The 17,553-nt window shown below is 40.5% G+C and overlaps 1 protein-coding gene across 2 annotated transcripts in view; it reads right to left on the minus strand.

Annotated features, from left to right (window-relative positions):
* IQCA1 (IQ motif containing with AAA domain 1) overlaps nt 1–17,553 on the minus strand; it is a 155,616-nt gene that overhangs the window by 114,636 nt on the left and 23,427 nt on the right. For both annotated transcript variants that reach the window (XM_047722651.1, XM_047722652.1), the window contains exons 5-6: nt 15,849–15,920; nt 131–336 (exon numbers count right to left, since the gene is read on the minus strand). In XM_047722651.1, the coding sequence (XP_047578607.1) occupies nt 131–336; nt 15,849–15,920 (278 nt within the window). The remainder of the gene's footprint in view (nt 1–130; nt 337–15,848; nt 15,921–17,553) is intronic.

A 17,553-nucleotide genomic window follows, 5' to 3' on the forward strand; every position in this document is an offset into this window, starting at 1 on the left:
TTTACTCTTCAAAAGGAAGCCCAAAATTCCATGAATCTATATGGACGTGTTTTTGTACTTGAAAACATCCCAGAGCCTCAACCCCTGTAGAAGAGCCGTCAGGATATATGTCTGTGTGGCTCACATTTACCTGCATTCAATGAACCAATGTCGGATCTGGTCTTGAAGGTTCTCCTTGATGTCTGGACCCTCTATTAATTTCAGGTCATTCTTGATTGTAACCAAGGCTTTCCTGTAGTTCTCCTCATGCTTTACCTGCGTCTCATTCCTCAGGGAACTCACCTTCTCAGCCTGGATTATTGTAGCACTGACTTCGTTAAACAGAGGAGGTGGATCCTGAAAACACAAGCAAAAAGGTTTGAGATCATAAAGGTTATTGTGCTGGTGAAGGGCATCAGATGCTAACATAGTATGTCAATATCTTTGATGCTGTCTTATCAAGGCCTGCGAGAAATACACGGAAGGAAAGAATCAGGTGTGGCAGGAAAATCTGAAGAAATGATTTACCACTATGGAAAGGATAGATGGGGATGGCTTCATACCATTTCCCAGAATCTGGGGGGTTGAAGTTAGCTTGAAAAAGGTGTAACTAAGAAAACACTAAGAAAATAGAGTTCAAACTCCTGAAAGTGTTTCCAAATCTTCTTGGTTCATGGGAAAACAAAGCATATAGAGGAAGAAAGAACCTGAAGCAAGACTGGTGAAAAGTTTGGGTGCTTTGATTTCAAGAAAAACTATCCCCGAATCGACTCGGCAAACATCTGTTCTATTGTTAAAGACCTCCCAAGTAGGAAATTCTCAGCTGACTCCAGACATTCACCCTGATATTATATCTTTTTTTTTTAGAATGTTCTACTTCAAAATCTGATTAGCAAGTCAACAGAAGTCTGGCTATTAAGCACCAATCAAACGCTCAGTGCTGGTCTATGTCATCTACCATCTTAAGAGAAAATACAAAATCACTTTGAGGGGCGCCTGGCTGGCTAAGTTGGTCTAGCGTATGATTCCTGATCTCAGGGCCATGAGTTCAAATCCCACATTGGGTGGAGGCCCTACTTAAAAAACAAAAACAAAAAACAACAAAACCAAGCCAAACCACCCTAATCATTTTGAGACATAATTCTTATTTTCTAGAATTTCTAAAGAGCTGGAGTTGGCAAGAGAAGAGTAACCTAAAACATAGTGGCAAACAATGTCAGATAACCTAGACCTTCCAGCATGGGTTTGGATGGAAATTTCAAACTAAAACAGACTTGGAGAAGGAAAACATGTACGGGACAGATGTACTTGGTATTCTCCCTCAGCAAGATGAAGGTCTGTTTCCTTCACGGATAAAGGATTTGAACTCTGAGCAGTTCAAAGTCAGCCTGGGCCATCCAGCAAATAAAGGGCATGGTCACTGCTGCAACCAGCCCATGATAGCTCATGAGAGCCAACTGACACATTTTCTGGAATATGGCAACCTGGTTGTTAAATACAGTCATTCTAAAATGCGTAATTGTAGTAACTTATGAAGCAAATAATAATACAAAGTTCCCAATACTCAAAACTCATCGCTTCCTAATTATTTTGCTGGGTATTACTGTATCATCTATGTTCTTGACATTATTGATGTCCGTTGTATCTCTATGGTGAAAATACTATATAATGGTATGCCAGAATGTGTATCTTCCCAACTGTGTTATTCCCGTTAGTAGCTTGAATGGGCTACGATGAGAATATTTACACCATGGAAATTAGCAAATGCTATTTAAATTTAACCCTAAGTTGTTCTGATTTCTCTGTTTACTCTTTGTCTTTCTTGTGTTCCGTTTTCATTTTGCACATGCATTTCATCGCACATGCAGTGATGAACCTTCCAAGTACTTGCCCTTCTGAGGTGTTGCCTTGGGCCCCTCCCACCTGAATGGCAGTGTGGCAGCTTCCCTGGAGGAGACTTCTAGGAAGCAGAGCCTGCAGGGACCGGTTTGTTGGACACTGTTGTTCCTTGTGGATAAGCTCTTCTCCCTTCTGCTTTATACTCGGAGCTCTGAATGTTGATTGAAATCCGACTAGCTGTGGGCAGGTCCTCACTCACCCTAGTCTCCCTTTGGCGGGTTCACTCAATATAGAAAATTATGTCTTCAATTCTGAAAATGTCCCTTCTGTTATTTCTTTCCCCCCCATTTCTCTCTCTGCAATAAATATTAGCTAAAACGGCAGGCCACCGGATTAATCTCCCGAAGCTCTGACTTTCCTCATCTATGTTCCTTCTCCCCTTGATCTATTTGCACTATGTTATAGGAGGTTCTTGAACTTTATCTTCCAGAACTCATTTGGTTTTCAGTGATGTCCACTTATTATATGCATTTATTTAACATTTTAGGAGGGGTGATTGTTTTGCCTTTGGGGGCATGATTTTTATTCTCCCAGAATTCTTTCTTATTTTATTTTTGCTCTCTTCTTGTTTTTAGTAGTTATTTTGTTTAGGGAATTTTTTTTTTAAGAGGCAACATACCCTCAAATACAGTGGTGAATAATTTTTTCCAAAATCCCCCCCCACCCTCAAAATTCTGGAGGGCTTAAAAAACAGATTCCCAGTTTCATCCTGGCAGTGAGGAAGCAGGAAGAAACTAGTAGTTTTGGAAAATCCTTCAGGTGATTCTGGTAATTATCCAGGGTAGGGTCTAGTAACCTGTAGCCCACAGGTCAAACCTGACCCACATATATGTTTTTGTAAATAAAGTTATATTGGATCATGGCCAAGCTGATTCATTTGCATACTGTCTGTGACTGCTTTCACACTCCAAGGACAATGTTGAATAGTTGTGGCAGAGATTGACAACTAAGGAGAAGGGGGAGAGGGAGAAGGGGAGGGTGGAGAGGAAGAGGAGACAGAGGAGGAGGGGCTGTTTCACAGAAAAATTGCAGAAGATGCAGGAATCCTTTGCTTCTGAGTGGACACTCACTCTATGGAAGTAATCCTTCAATCTTTACAATAATCCGGCCAGGCAGGCATTTGTAGAAGACAAAGAAATTAACCAGAGAGGCTAATTAGCTTTTCCAAATTCACACAGCTGGAAAATGGAAGAGGCAGGAAACATCCCCAGCTTTATCTGACTCAAAGCTACGCTGCTCCGGGGTTTGGGACAACAGCCTGGGTGCGAGCTGGGGCTCAGGTGATTCTATAAAATCACCTGATTTTACAATTTTGGGTGATTTTGTAAAAGCCATCGACACTGGTGAGGCTGTTTCCTCCTCTTTAATGAGTACAGCAGCAGACTGTGAAGACTCAGGGGAACACCTTTTGTGAGGTCCTGCTACAGAGCCTGGCACTGAGTGACCTGTCCGTGCATTTCCTGCTGTTACGGTGACTGTCACCATAACGTCAGGTGCACCAACGTCTAAGCATGTGAACCCAGGAGCACTAGGAGTGACTGTTCAAGGAAAATTTCAGGGATAAGAGAAGAACTTTAAAGTTCATCTCAAAAGCTCTGAAACAAATCCAAGACAAAATTCAAGTATAGGACAAAATTTTGCCTCATTTACAAAGGACATTAACAAAATCATACATTTAAACCAATTAGCAGGAAAAAAGATATTCTTAAAGACTCAATTGACACCATATACTAAAATAAATTCAAAATGGATGAAATGGGTAATTCCAACAAGTATGCAGGTACAGCCCCAAACCCCCACACAATCTCCAAGAGATACCTATGACCCTCTAGGAGTGATTTCTCAACTAGAAACTGCAATCGAGGTGCCATTAGAACATAGCACCCAATTAACAACACGAAGTCCGTGAAAAAGATGAAAAAAATTATACACATACTATTTAAAAATATGCATTAGAAAGTCTAAAGAACTAATCCAATTGTCTGAGTTTAGTATAATGAAGATATACAACTTTCATGGCAGAAAAAAATGCTAAAACTGCTTCAAAAGTGAATCTAGGAGTGCTGTGAAGTGTGTAAACCTGGCGATTCACAGACCTGTACCTCTGGGGATAAAAATATATGTTTAAAAATAAAATAAAATAAAATTTAAAAAAAACTAAAAAAAAAGTGAATCAAGAATGAAAATAACAGGATGACTTTAAAGAACAACGTTCACAACAAATGATCTAAATTCTCTCTCTATGCAGTTGCTCAAGGCATGACTGTATTATGTATCTTGTGCCCAAATAGAAATTTCCTTTATTTAATCATTTAAAAAAGTACCTAATTCTGATATCTTTCAGGTGATATATTTTTATTCCTAGTGTTTACATTTTAACTGTATGAAATGGGAGTTTGTAATCACGGAGTAATTTTTATCTGATCTCTGCAATGACTATTTTAAAGTTCATTGTTTTCATGAAGATGTTAAAATGGCTCTCTACTACAAATGACCCAAATTTCTTTGTCGGTGATGAATGTGAAAAATTGTTTTGGAATATTGCATTAATGTTCCGATTCTCTACTCTTATCAGTCAATCATATGGTATGGCTTTACCCCAATGGCATTGTTTTTATGGTAATTTACAGCAGATTTCTTTCATAGATGGACACGTACAAACTACATTGTAGCTGGTCTTTCTCCCTTTTGTCCTCTGAAAATGAAGCAATGTGCAGGTGACCCTGATTTGGGTCTTGGCAATAGCTCTATAACACGATGGAGCACCCTACCAACTTCCTAGTGCTTCCTAGCACCTAGCGAGGGGAGCAGAGAAATCTCTCAGCTCTCACTAGATTTTACAAGAACCCCCGTGGCGCGTGCTCTGTCCTCTGCATTCTACCTCTGCATTTCCTTACTGATGTTCCATCCATTTTGGAGGTAGAAATGAGGACATGACTATCCCATTGAACAGATGAGGACACTGAGGATCGTGCCTAAGTGGCTCTCCCAAGTCATTCTACGTTAATGAAGAAGCTAGCAGTAAGGTTCCCTGAGTCCTTCCGTTCTGTGTTTCTCCTATTACACCATGCTGTGCCGTTAATATGTGTGTATTCATGCGTGTTTCTTGATATAGACTGTCTCTGACAAAAATACATTTGGGGTCATTTGTAGCTTCTTTCTCTAGTTGCTTCTGAATTTAAAGGTTATAATATATTTAGGTCCTATGTTAATGAGCAGCTTTTCCTTTGGGCTAAAACATCTTTTCCTCGTTAGGAACTTTGGTCATACAGAATTCAAATTTGTTAACTCACCGCATAAACAGCAACTCATTTAAAAATAAATTACGAATATTAAAGGGAAATAGAGAACATGATAATACACTATACATTGAAATACATCAGCTGTAGAATAATGCATCTTAATGAAGGCTTCCCATGTGAATAAACCATTATATTTACAAGCTTTCCATAGTTAATGACCCAGAACGGGATAGCGAAACCTATGTTTATAGCAAGGTCCTCTGTCAGCAAAAATATACATATTAATAATTGATGTTGCTGTAAAAATAGGACGTCTGATGATGCTTCCTGGGTTTGTGGGGAAATAGGACTCCACGGTCCATTACCTTAAAATGCTTATCTAATGTTTGATGGGCTTTGTCTTTAAAAATCCTTGTTCAAATTAGTCAGATAAAATGGACATTTGTCCACATGAAAATCTGTTCGATTTATTAGTCATAGATACACTTGCAGAAGAGGGATTTAAGGCTGGCATCATTCTCCAGAAGCTCATTGTCTTGGTGGCTTTTCATTCCTCATGGTGGCCAAGTTGGAGCAGGGAGGGGAAGGGGAAGCATCTATTCCAAGCAAGTGGCCATTCCGGGAAATCTATGCACGGATTAATTAGCTCCAGCGTCTCCCGAACACAGCGTGTGCTGCTGTTCATTAGGAAGCCGTGAGAGGCAGGCTCAGGGGGCCCCCCACTCCCGCCACATGCTTCCTGCTCTAATTTTGCTCATGGAATGCACGCCTTACGCTGAGGAGGGGGGCTGCTCTTCTGCTGGTCCATTGCAAGATGGTGCGTGTGGTGCTCCTCAGTTCATGAAAATATGCCATTTTGTTCCATTATTTCGTTTAGAGGAACGCATATATATTTATGTGTCTGCATTTATACAAAGACACCTACTTATAAAGATGAACCTGGCAGGAGAAGTGGGAAAAAACTGTACGCAGAGCCCCCGCCAGTGGTTTTCTTGGGCTCTCTGCTCCTGGTGATGATGGTGGGTCCTTATTTTAGGATGCCACAATTTAAGTGGGTGCAAAACTATTAAATAATATATATGTATGCAAAACTATTAAATTATATATATATGTATATATACATATATATATATATATATATACATATATATATATATTTAGCCCACAAGCTAGCTTCTAAAAATTTAGTCATTTGAGGATCTGCTAAGTGAGGAGCAGGGCCAGAATGGGTAAGTTGAGTTTATTATTGATTAGTGATAGAACCCTTAGATAGAATCGGCTACTTTTGTGTCTTACTCTCTTGAAATATTTTTTTAAATAAACACTTGGATAATGGCCCTTCTAGGTCAGGAGACCCGATTTTAAGTGATTTACAAATATTAACTAATTTATTCCTCTTAATGGCCTCGTTTTTTTTTTTTTTTTTTAGTAGGTGGCATTCTTATCTTCATTTTATAGGGAAGGAAGTGGAAGTACTGGAGGGTCACACAGCCCCATGACCTTGCCTGTGTCACATAGCCCTGCAGGGCAGACTGGGGCTTTGGCCCGCCAGGTCTATTTCTGGCATCTCTGCTCTGACCCTCTAAGCTCCACTGATAGGTTTCTTCTGCCTTAACCCACTTTTGTCTGAAAATGGGTTTTTTAGGGATACTATAGACCATACATTTTAGAAACCGTGCATTTGTAATTTTGATATATTGCTGATCTGCCCTGCAAAGATGTTAGAGGATTTTTCTCTCCCCGCAACAGTGTAGGACAGAGCCTGTCTTTCCATCTTTTGCCAACATGGTGACTTTAACTCTTTCGGTCTTAGCTAACTTAAATAGGTTTAAAAAAATTGGCAATTTGTAAGCATATTGAATCATGAATGATGTGGACCTCTACACCCATGATATTAAACCATTTGAAGAAAAGCAACCACTAACGGTCCCCTGGCGCTCATTGCGAATGTGTCAGAGACTATTTTAAATGCTTGACAGATATCAATTTCTTTAGGAATGAACACATATCTAGGAGTCAGGTGCCACAACCATCTCCGTTTCACGCATGTGAAAACCACGGCGCCCAGAAGTCAAGTCACCACCCAAATTCCCCCAGCTAGGAAAGAGGAGAACCAGGATCTGAACGTGGGCAGGAGGGCTCCAGCATTCATGGCCCAAAGCGCTCTACCTGCTGCATTAGCAGACTGTGTAATGGGCCCTAATCTAAGATAGAGGAGTATGAATGTCCTACCTCAGGATGTAGGTAAAGAAACCATGGGATCAGGTGACAAAGGGAGGGTAAGAAGAGAATTCTTTTCATCATGTAACTTCTGATGATCTGGGGACCCAGGACAAGACTAAAGCAGAATCACAACAGTAACAACATCAAACTAAAAGTGCCCAAGTAGCTAGACTGTAAAATCCCATTTAATAGAAAATGGTGTCCTCCCTCAAGCTCTGATCTCCCTGCTCAGCCTAAAAGCCCTTCATGCACCCCTGTCCCTGCCTTTCCTGGTTTGCGAACTTTTTTCTGGGGCAACACACATAGTGTGGGTGGTGTGTGGGCGGCACCTGCTGTCTTTGGGATCCTCAGAATTCTCCCCCCACAGCTATCTGAGGTGGCTGCAAATTAGATTCAGACACCGTGGGCTGCCCCAACTCCATAGCTTTTTGAGATCCTACTTTTAACAGACTAATTTCAACTTCATAAATCTGAGCAGCAAATAACAAAGGCCAAGAGAGTGTATATTTGGGAATTGGTGGCATGTGTCTTTTAGGCAACGACTTATTTTGGAACATATTGTGTTTCATTACAGATGAGAGTTATCACACTTTTTCGTGATTCAGTAACTGTGACACTGTACTATAATTTTCCAAGAGGATCAATGTTGGCCACGATTCCCTGAAGGCATATCGTATCCAAGCTCCTGGATAGGCCCTTTACCTCTAAACTCTCTTGAAGCCCTTCTAATAGCTTTGTGAAATAGATAGCAGCATCCTGCTCTTACAGAAGAAGAAACTGAGGCTCGGAGGGAGGGTGAGTATGTTGCTCTAACCCCCTCCCCCACGTGCCCCGTGGTAGAGCTGGGTTCCCATCCCCAGCTGGCCATGCCATATGCTTGGGTCTTCATCATCATGGTGGACCAAACCCTTCAGAGCTGGTGCCTGAAGACTTGCACTCTTTTCTAAGAGGATGCCTCCCCAAGAGACACTTAGGGAACAGCTCTTTTGCCTTTAGAAAGTAAAATAAAACTAAAACAAAGTAAAACAGAGCCCCAGATATAACAGCAAATCTGTGTTTTGGGGAATAAATTTATTTCTAGAAACAAACATCATTTGAAGCCAACTATAATGAATGATAGACATGACCACGTGGGATGATGTGGATTTCGGTTGAAACTAAAGTGTGACTGTGAGGGGCCCTTCACTTTGATCCTTCATGCATTTTGGCTTTGACAATAGTTCCTAAAGAGCCCATGACTGTGGAGGGCGCCGGAAGTACCGCCTTCCCAAGGGGATCCTTCACCAACCTGACTTTTGAGAATTCTGTGGGTGCCCAAGCTCCAACTTTGGGTTATTTGTTAATCAGAAAGACCATAATGACCTAAATAATCAATAATATAGCTTGTTTGATTTTAGAATCTGAAGGTAAGCAGGGTTTTATGGTGCTTCGAGGCCTTCATGGACTCATTTCAAAGTGACAGTTCCTCCTCTTTAATAAGTGTCTCCCAGTGTTCTTTCTTATAATGAAAACACTGCTAGCTCCAGGGTAACATAAAATATATGATGGGCATGACCGTAGGACAAATTATTTCAAAGAGATCCACAGAAGGAAATGTATTACATTCATTAAGTTTCCTTCCACTCGATCCACTCCATTGGCTCTGCCAATTAAAATAACTGCACATGAATTTTTTAGAGCGCTATTTATTTTCTCTGTAGATTTTAGAATATAAATATTTAAAACGGCAATATCAAAAAAATAATTTGTATGACAATGGGAAAGGAAACGTTTGGTCAGGAATGGAAGACATAATGATATCTCCTGTTCTAATTCTGGTTTCAGTTACTAAATACCTGGAAACAGGCCAAGCTTCCCAAAACATACAAATACTGTTTTGATCAGATACGTCAATGGTTTATTCATTGGCGTGATGTAACTAAATGAAATAATGGAAAAGTGAAATTTTAAAATGAGTGGACAATATCTTCATTAGTGACAGAGTGGGAAATAGATTCAATTGAAAACATTTCTTGGAGTTGGGATAATGGATTTTCATGGTTATCAGCCAGAGAACAGAAGATATCATTCTTTTAAGAATTGAATCCATATATTTCTCAATGGTGTAAAGTTTCAGTAGAACACACACTAGCAGGAGGAGAAGTACTTGAAAAGAAAGGCAAACTGAAGAAAGTCACATTTAACACGAAACAGACAAGTTGGTCTCTTTATAGTATCTAAAACCCTATAATGCTGAAAAATTAATACAGACTTCTTTGATTTGAGCTGAGCAGATGCAAACTCCAAAGTAAAACAGAAAAATTACAGTAATAAATGTGTAATTCTATCTTTGTGTGCTATCAGTGTAAGCAATTAAGACTTCAGGATGAAAAAGAATGCTGGGCCATTCTCAGGTTTCTGGAATGCTACATGTAGTAGATGTTCAGTAAATGTATGCTGAATTAAATGGAAAGGGAAAATTTTTTTTAAAGATTTTATTTATTTATTTGACAGAGAGAGAGATCACAAGCATGCAGAGAGAGAGAGAGGGAAGCAGGCTCCCTGCCGAGCAGAGAGCCTGATGTAGGACTCGATCCCAGGACCCTGAGACCACGACCTGAGCAGAAGGCAGAGGCCCACTGAGCCACTCAGGTGCCCCTGAAAGGAAATTTTTGAATCAAACTACTAATGTAAAATTTTGTATCAAACTTAGATGATCTTAGATTGAATCTTCTGACTGCTAGTTTAGTGTTGAAAGTAGAAAGGTGGAGTTCACCATTCTGTTGATCATGACATCTTGAGTCTGTGTGCCCCTGAAGGGTGGGACAGAGAAACACATTTGTGTCATTGTCTATCTCCCCATCCGTAGGCACCAAATGGTGTGGAGATCTCAGGAGAAAAAAAAAATGATTCTACAGCCATTTGCTTTCATTTTAAATGTATATGTTCTCCCAATTATTGCAGTAAAATGTAAGCATATTGGAAAATACAAATACAGACAGAAAAAAATCTTCTGAAGTCCCCACATTAAAAAAAGAGCGCTATTTGAATGTGGTATCTTTTCTTTCTTTTGCATGTGCATAGATGTGTGAATATATTTAGTTGAAATCATATTCTATGTATAATTCTACACCTTGAATTTTCACTTAGAGCATTTTCATGTCATAAAAAATTAGTCACGAACATGTTTTTCCATGGTGACATACTGTGGCATCAATGTAGGTCCACCAGAAGTTGAGGACTTACGTCCCTACTCTGATGGGTTTTATTCCCAATTTTTCATTATTAAAAAGACACTTCTCAATATTTAATTTTAATCAAATTTTAATTAAATTAAATCATTAAATTTATTTTATTATTTAATTAATTTATTATATTATTAATTATTGTTATAATTATATTATACATTATTATTAATTAAATTAAAATTAAAATTTTAATTAATATTTAAATTTTAATATTTAATATTTTAAAAATAAATTAAAAATTTAATTTTTAAATTAAATTTTAAATTAAATTTATATTTAATTAAAATTATTCTTAAAAAGAACACTTTTTAAGGAGACTTCCATGCACATAAATCTCTACTTCTGATGATTTCCTTAATACAGAAATAGAGCATGGGGGCGAAGGGATTTAAATATGTTAATGAACTTGGGGCACCTTGCTCAGGGTCTTTTAGAAATGCCGAGTTGATGTGACTCATGGTGTAGGAGAAAGAGTGTCTCCTCCTACTCTTGTCAATAATTACAATTTGAAAAAACTTTTTTTGTTTGCTTATAAGATAGAAAGAACTTACCCTATCTCACCAATTCCAAGATGCATAGTTTTGCATAGTAAACTAGTTTTCCTGGTTAAACGTAACTGAAATCAGGGATGGATGTGTCTTACCATCAAGGTTGTGTTTTGGCTTATTCGACAATATTTTCTTTCTTTAAAAGTACATAAAAATCATGATGCAGCTTACAACTGATAACATAAGGATTCAAGGAAATGCATTATCACATGTAATTTTTAACTTGTATTTTATGACCACTAGTGATTCATGATTCTTATAGAACCACTTCAGTATACATTTCAATGTCCTGGTCAATTAAAACAATTTTTTTTAATCGTGGTAAAAAGGCCATAACGCAATTTTATCACTGTGGCCATTTTTGAAGATACAATTCTGTAGTGTTAAGGGTATTCACATTGTTGGGACACAGATCTATAAAACTTGTAAATTTTGCAAAACTGAAACTCCATGCCCACTGGGTGGCATTTGCCCCCTCTCCCTCCCTCAGCCCCTGGCGGTCACTGTTCTATTCTGTTTCTGAGTCTGACGACACTAGGTGCCTCAGATAAGTGAAATCACACAGTATTTCTCTTTTTGTGAGTGCTTATTTTACTTAACATAATGTCCTCAAAGTTCGCCCCTGCTATAGCATGTGGCAGGATTTCTTTCTTTCTTTCTTTTTTTTTTCTTAAGATTTTACTTATTTGACAGAGAGAGAGAGAGAGAGAGAGAGTACAGAAGTAGAAGGGAGATACAGAGGGAGAAGGAGAAGCAAACTTCCCGATGAGCAGAGAGCCCGACATTGGGCTTGATCCCAGGACCCTGGGATTACAACCTGAGCCGAAGGCAGACACTTAACTGACTCCCCAGGATTTCCTTCTTTTTATGACTAAATAATATGCCACCCAGCGAATGCGTTAAATCCTAAAAATCTCCAGGGTGCCTGGGGTGGTTCAGTCAGTTAAGCGTCTGACTCTTGATTTCAGCTCAGGTCTTGATCTCAGGGTCATCAGTTCAAGCCCTGCATTGGGCTTTGCACTGGGCTTGGAGCCTACTTAAAAAAAAAAAAGCATATATATATTTATATACATATTTATTTATACACAAATACACATTTATATTTATATACTATGTAAATATTTATTTATATTTATATGTACTATATAAATATATATTTATATGTATAATATTTATTATATTTATATATACTTATAAATATGTAAATATAGACGTAAAGATAAAATCTGTGACAGCAGGCAGAGACTGCTTGCCCACATGGCTCTCGCAGCGTGACCCAGCAACAGCACGGTACAGGATGGGTTGTGGTCCCCAGCGGTCTCAATTTCAAAAATAAACGTTGACTTATCTTTTAAATTCAAAGATCAAAGGGAAATCAAGAATGTAGGTGATCAAGATCAAGGTGTTTCTCAAATCATGTAAGGCATACTCAGGTACGATTTACCATAGTTTTTTTGGACAGTAAAGGCAGGACGTCACAACTGAGACTTTCTGAGCACGTGCAGTGGTCCCATGCCCCTTCACGGGGAGACTATGCTCTTCCGAATGTCTGGAACCCAGAGCTGAATTCCTTCCTTGAGCAAAATAATTCACAATTTTAATTCTGTGCTGACAACAGAGGTGGTGCACAGAGGCCACAGCTGGAGGTGGGGCGGTCCAGGATGTGGGGCCGGAGGGAGACATAAGACATTCCCAGATGAAGCATACTCACCACGCCATTTGTTATTTAGAACGTGCCGTCATCAACTTGACGCAAGTTACACAGTTATATCCTGAATGCGGGACCGAATTATAGTTATTCTATATTTAACAATATCACTGAGAAGATCTTCTAATGTATTTAAATCTAAAATCTCAGAACAGAAAATCTAAATAGTTCATACCCGAAGACCTGATGGAAACACAGTGTCAGCGGACATGTTTACGACTGATCACAAATCAGCGGAGCTGCCTGCCTCCCTGCTCCTGCTCAGTCACACACTGGTGACCACTCGATTTCTCTCCTCTAACAGTGAGACGTGGGAGTGCAGTGTGAGCAAATATAACTCCCACAGAGGAAGAGAAGAGTAATATAACAAAACCCACATCCCTTCATTGGTTAAAAAAGTACAGATCACATTATTATTATTATTTTTTTTACTTAGAGTATTCTCTGCATATTAACTTACAAATAGAAAGGAAAATCTTAAATCCTGATTTGTGTCCTATTGAGATACACATTTTATAAGAACTACTCAGAATTGGGAAAAGGTATTACGAATTGATATTATTTAATTTTAAAGTTTTTTTAAAAGTTAGTTTCCCGGGAAGAATTTAGTGATTCATCAGTTGTGTCTAACACCCAATGCTCATTCCTTCCCGTGCCCTCCTGAATGCCAGTCACCCAGGGACCCCCCCCCCCCAGCAGCCCTCAGTTTGTTCCCTAGAGCTCAGCGTCTCTTACACGAAGTTTCAGTGAAAAGCGCTACAAATTGCTTAAACCATGATTCCTATCCTTTTTCCCCTTTGACAAAATTCTGAACACATATTTTATCTGTAATTTTTTAGACATAAGATATATGTTGAAGATAGAGAAATGTAAAAATAAGTAAAAGCATAAATTTAGGATCACGTGTTCACACTCACACACTTTGCGCCACACATTGAAGCCCTAAACATCACTCCTGAACATACACAATGGGGTGTTTTTTTTTTTTTTTAAGATTTTATTTATTTATTTGACAGAGAGATCACAAGCAGGCAGAGAGGCAGGCAGAGAGAGAGGAGGAAGCAGGCTCCCCGCTGAGCAGAGAGCCCGACGCGGGGCTCGATCCCAGGACTCCGAGATCATGACCTGAGCCGAAGGCAGCGGCTTAACCCACTGAGCCACCCAGGCGCCCCCACAATGGGGTGTTTTAACTGTGTGAACTGTTTCTGGACACCAGTCTATGACTGTAAAACTACCCTAATATGAATATTTATATATTGTAAACTTTGCTCACTTTCTTCTTTTTTTTTTTCAGCAAAGAAGTTGCAAAGGGTGGGGATTTCTGAGCAAACAGGTGTTAAGTGTTTTAACGTGTGTGATGAGACAAACTGTCCCCAGTGGGTGGGACTCACCCTGTGACTGGTCCCCATGCAACCCTCATCCCTGGGTCCTTTCCCAGACTGGGCATCCCTATGCCAGGTTCATTTTTCTTTCATTAGCATAGATACTTAAAGATGGTGTTGGCCTCTGTTTTGGATGGTGTTGGCCTCTGTTTTGAAAATGTGTTGCTGTGCTGGCTCTTCCCGCCCACCCTTCTCCCTCACCCCTGCCTGGTCACCCCTGCATCCCTGAGGAGCTCCCCCCACCTCTCTGTCCCAGTAACTGTCCTGTGCGTCCAACTCCTCCTGGCCCTCGGCTCTCACTGGACTGAAACGAACCCCGGTGCTCGCGAGACCTTTCCAGCATTTGCTGCGGTGATTGTTTTATTGAGGTATTTTATCTCTTTGATCTGTTTTGATATTTAGACTTCCCTAGATAATCTTCTCTGTTCAGTATTTTCTAATTTGTGACCGTGGTCATGCATGATACTAATAGTTTTTTTTTTTTTTTAACGTATTGGTATCTGTGGTTAAATAGAGTGTATTTGTGTTTTTATTTCTTCTTTTAGCCTCACCAGAGCTCGGTTCCTGGCCAGCATTTTCAAAGACTAGGTCACAGTGTTTACCAACATTATCAGTGCAGTGTTTTTCTCCTGGCATGAAAACAGGGAGCCCCGAATAATGTAGATCATTCCAGTGCACCAACTCAATGCTGTTAACAGGCTTTCTTTTCCTTTAAATTGTAATATCCTTTCAGGGACAGCGAGCAGGTCAGGAAGCAAAACTCGCCAGATTGGTCACCATCTGTGGTGGTAATTGGCTCTGAGAAGAGCTGGCATGGAGGGTTCGAGAGCTACCTTCAAACCCTTGAAGGCTCGTCAGGTGACAGGGCAAGCAGACACGTTCTGAGTTGCCACCGGGGACAGAACCACAGCCAAGCTGTGGCACCCATCGGCAAGCAGCCTTTGGGTGAATGAAAGGAAGAAGCTTCTAGAATGGAACAGAATGGGCAGGCCTGGGAAGCAGGGGCTCTACGTTCAGGAGGGGCTCAGGCAGAGGACAAACGAGACCTCCTCAGAGGCCTTTGGCTTGATGATGCAGATAATGTAGAAAAGTCCTTTGCACAGATGGAGACTCTAAGCCAGTCCCCAATGACCCCCACGTCCTGGTGTGCATCAAGCTTGCTTCTAACCCATCACCCAATAGTGATGCACACCACTTCTGTGGTCATTGCACGAGATTGTAGGCATCCCCTCTCTCCCTTGCTAGCTCTGGTAAAGCAAGTGACCACATGGAAAGGCCCACCCGACATGGAGCTGGGGTCCATCTCCAGTGAGCAACTAGCAAAAAACAGGCCTTCAATCTGCAGCCCATGAAGAGCTAAGTCCTGCCAACAAGCACACAAGCCTGGGAGTGGATTCTGCCCTGCCAGGCCTCCAGTGACACCCGGCCCTCAGACTTGCGAGATCCTGAGCAGACCATTCTGCTAAGCCCAGACCCCTGACCCACAGCAGCTGAGGAGATGAGTGTGTGTGAGCTGGTAAATGGTGGTAATATTGTCACAAGGCAACAAATGGCAAACCCATGCTCTTGGCTACAGATGCTCAGGAAGACATACATCTTAAAGAAACTTCTATGCATATCCTGTCTGCAGGAGGACTTACCATCCCCAGGAAGATCATCTCCTCTTCTCTCTGTTTCTTGGTTTTCTGGCATTGACTAAAACCTCGCCAAACCTAAAAGCAAAGAAATGGTTACTTGTCTAATACATCAAAGAAATAAATGGTATAATCACTGTCTTGAAGACATAATCTACACCTTCACGTTCATCCCAGCATTACTGACAATAGCGATGACATGGGAACAACGGGTCAGTTGATGGATAATAAATGTGGTATATATACAAAGCAGAATGTCATTCAGCCAAAAAAAGAAGGAAATCCTGACATTTGTGACAACATGCATGAATTTGGAGGGTAGCGTGCTAAGTGAAAAAAGTCGTAGAGAATGACAACCACTACATCATCTCCCTTAGCTACAGATTCTAAAATACCGAATTCTAGAAACAGAGTAGATTCGGGATCACCAGGGGCTGGAGAGTGAGGAAAATGTGTGCAAGTGGCCAAAAGATATAAACTTTCAGTTTTCAGATGAATGAGTTCTAGGGGTCTATGTACAGCAGGGTGACTGTAACCAACACAATGTTGTGTCCTTGAAAGCTGCTAAGACAGCTGGTCTTGAGGGTTCTCACTATAGAAACGGGTAATTATGGGATGTGAGATGTTTTAATTATGCTTACGGTGATCATTACTTTGTAACATATATGTCTATCGAATCATGATGTCAACCATCTCAAATGTGTGCAATGTTTTATGTCAGTAATGGTGGACGAGGCTGTGAGAGAAGAAATGACTTGTAATTTTGTGTTTGTTTTTTTTTTTTAAGATTTTATTTATTTATTTGACAGACAGAGATCACAAGTAGGTAGAGAGGCAGGCAGAGAGAGAGAGAGGAGGAAGCAGGCTCCCTGCTGAGCAGAGAGCCTGACGCGGGGCTCCATCCCAGGACCCTGAGATCATGACCCGAGCAGAAGGCAGAGGCTTAACTCACTGAGCCACCCAGGCACCCCTGACTTGTAATTTTGGTTAGGGACAGTCCCCTACCTGGGTTTCTTCCAGAGAAATTTCCAGATTTCAGGAGTGTAGGGTTAGATCCAAGGGGGGCACTTTATAGTTTTAAAAGAAAAATTTTCACTCAAATGTGGGGAAATAGAACATGGTCATGTCCAAGACTGATAACAGCTCAGCTCTGAACTCAGATGCTTGTTTACAACTTCCTATCTTCATAGAAACTTGAAAGGAAACAGTCTGTTATGGGTCCCTCCATTCCCTGCCTTCCACCCCCATTCAGACCCCAGCAAGGACGGGGTCCTGACTCTGGCTGGGGTCTGTGTCCTCCTGGTGACTTCCTTCTCTCTCTTTTCATTCTCATTTGTCCCACATGCCAGCTTCTACATTTTCCTGCAAGCAACCTTAGCCTCCATTTGGGATGAGATAAGGTGCAAACTCACGGTGCTCATCTGGGGAGGAAACCTCAGGCCCACTTCTAAAGGAAACATTGATGTCCTGGTGCTTAGTGACGGTCACTGGCATTATGAACAGCACACACCAGCTCCGGCCAGCAGGTGTGGACCCTTGCTCCCTTTCTGTGATTATGTCTATGTGTGAATGCACATTGAGGATATAAACCCTCAATGAATTTTCTGCCACATTCTTTCCCACAATTATCAATGACCTTTAAAAATATTTGAATGAGATGCCCTGCATTTTATACGAATTTATAATAAAATCTAAAAAAAAACATGACCAA

This window comes from Lutra lutra, chromosome 3 (genome assembly GCF_902655055.1).
Source record: "Lutra lutra chromosome 3, mLutLut1.2, whole genome shotgun sequence".
NCBI lineage: Eukaryota > Metazoa > Chordata > Mammalia > Carnivora > Mustelidae > Lutra > Lutra lutra.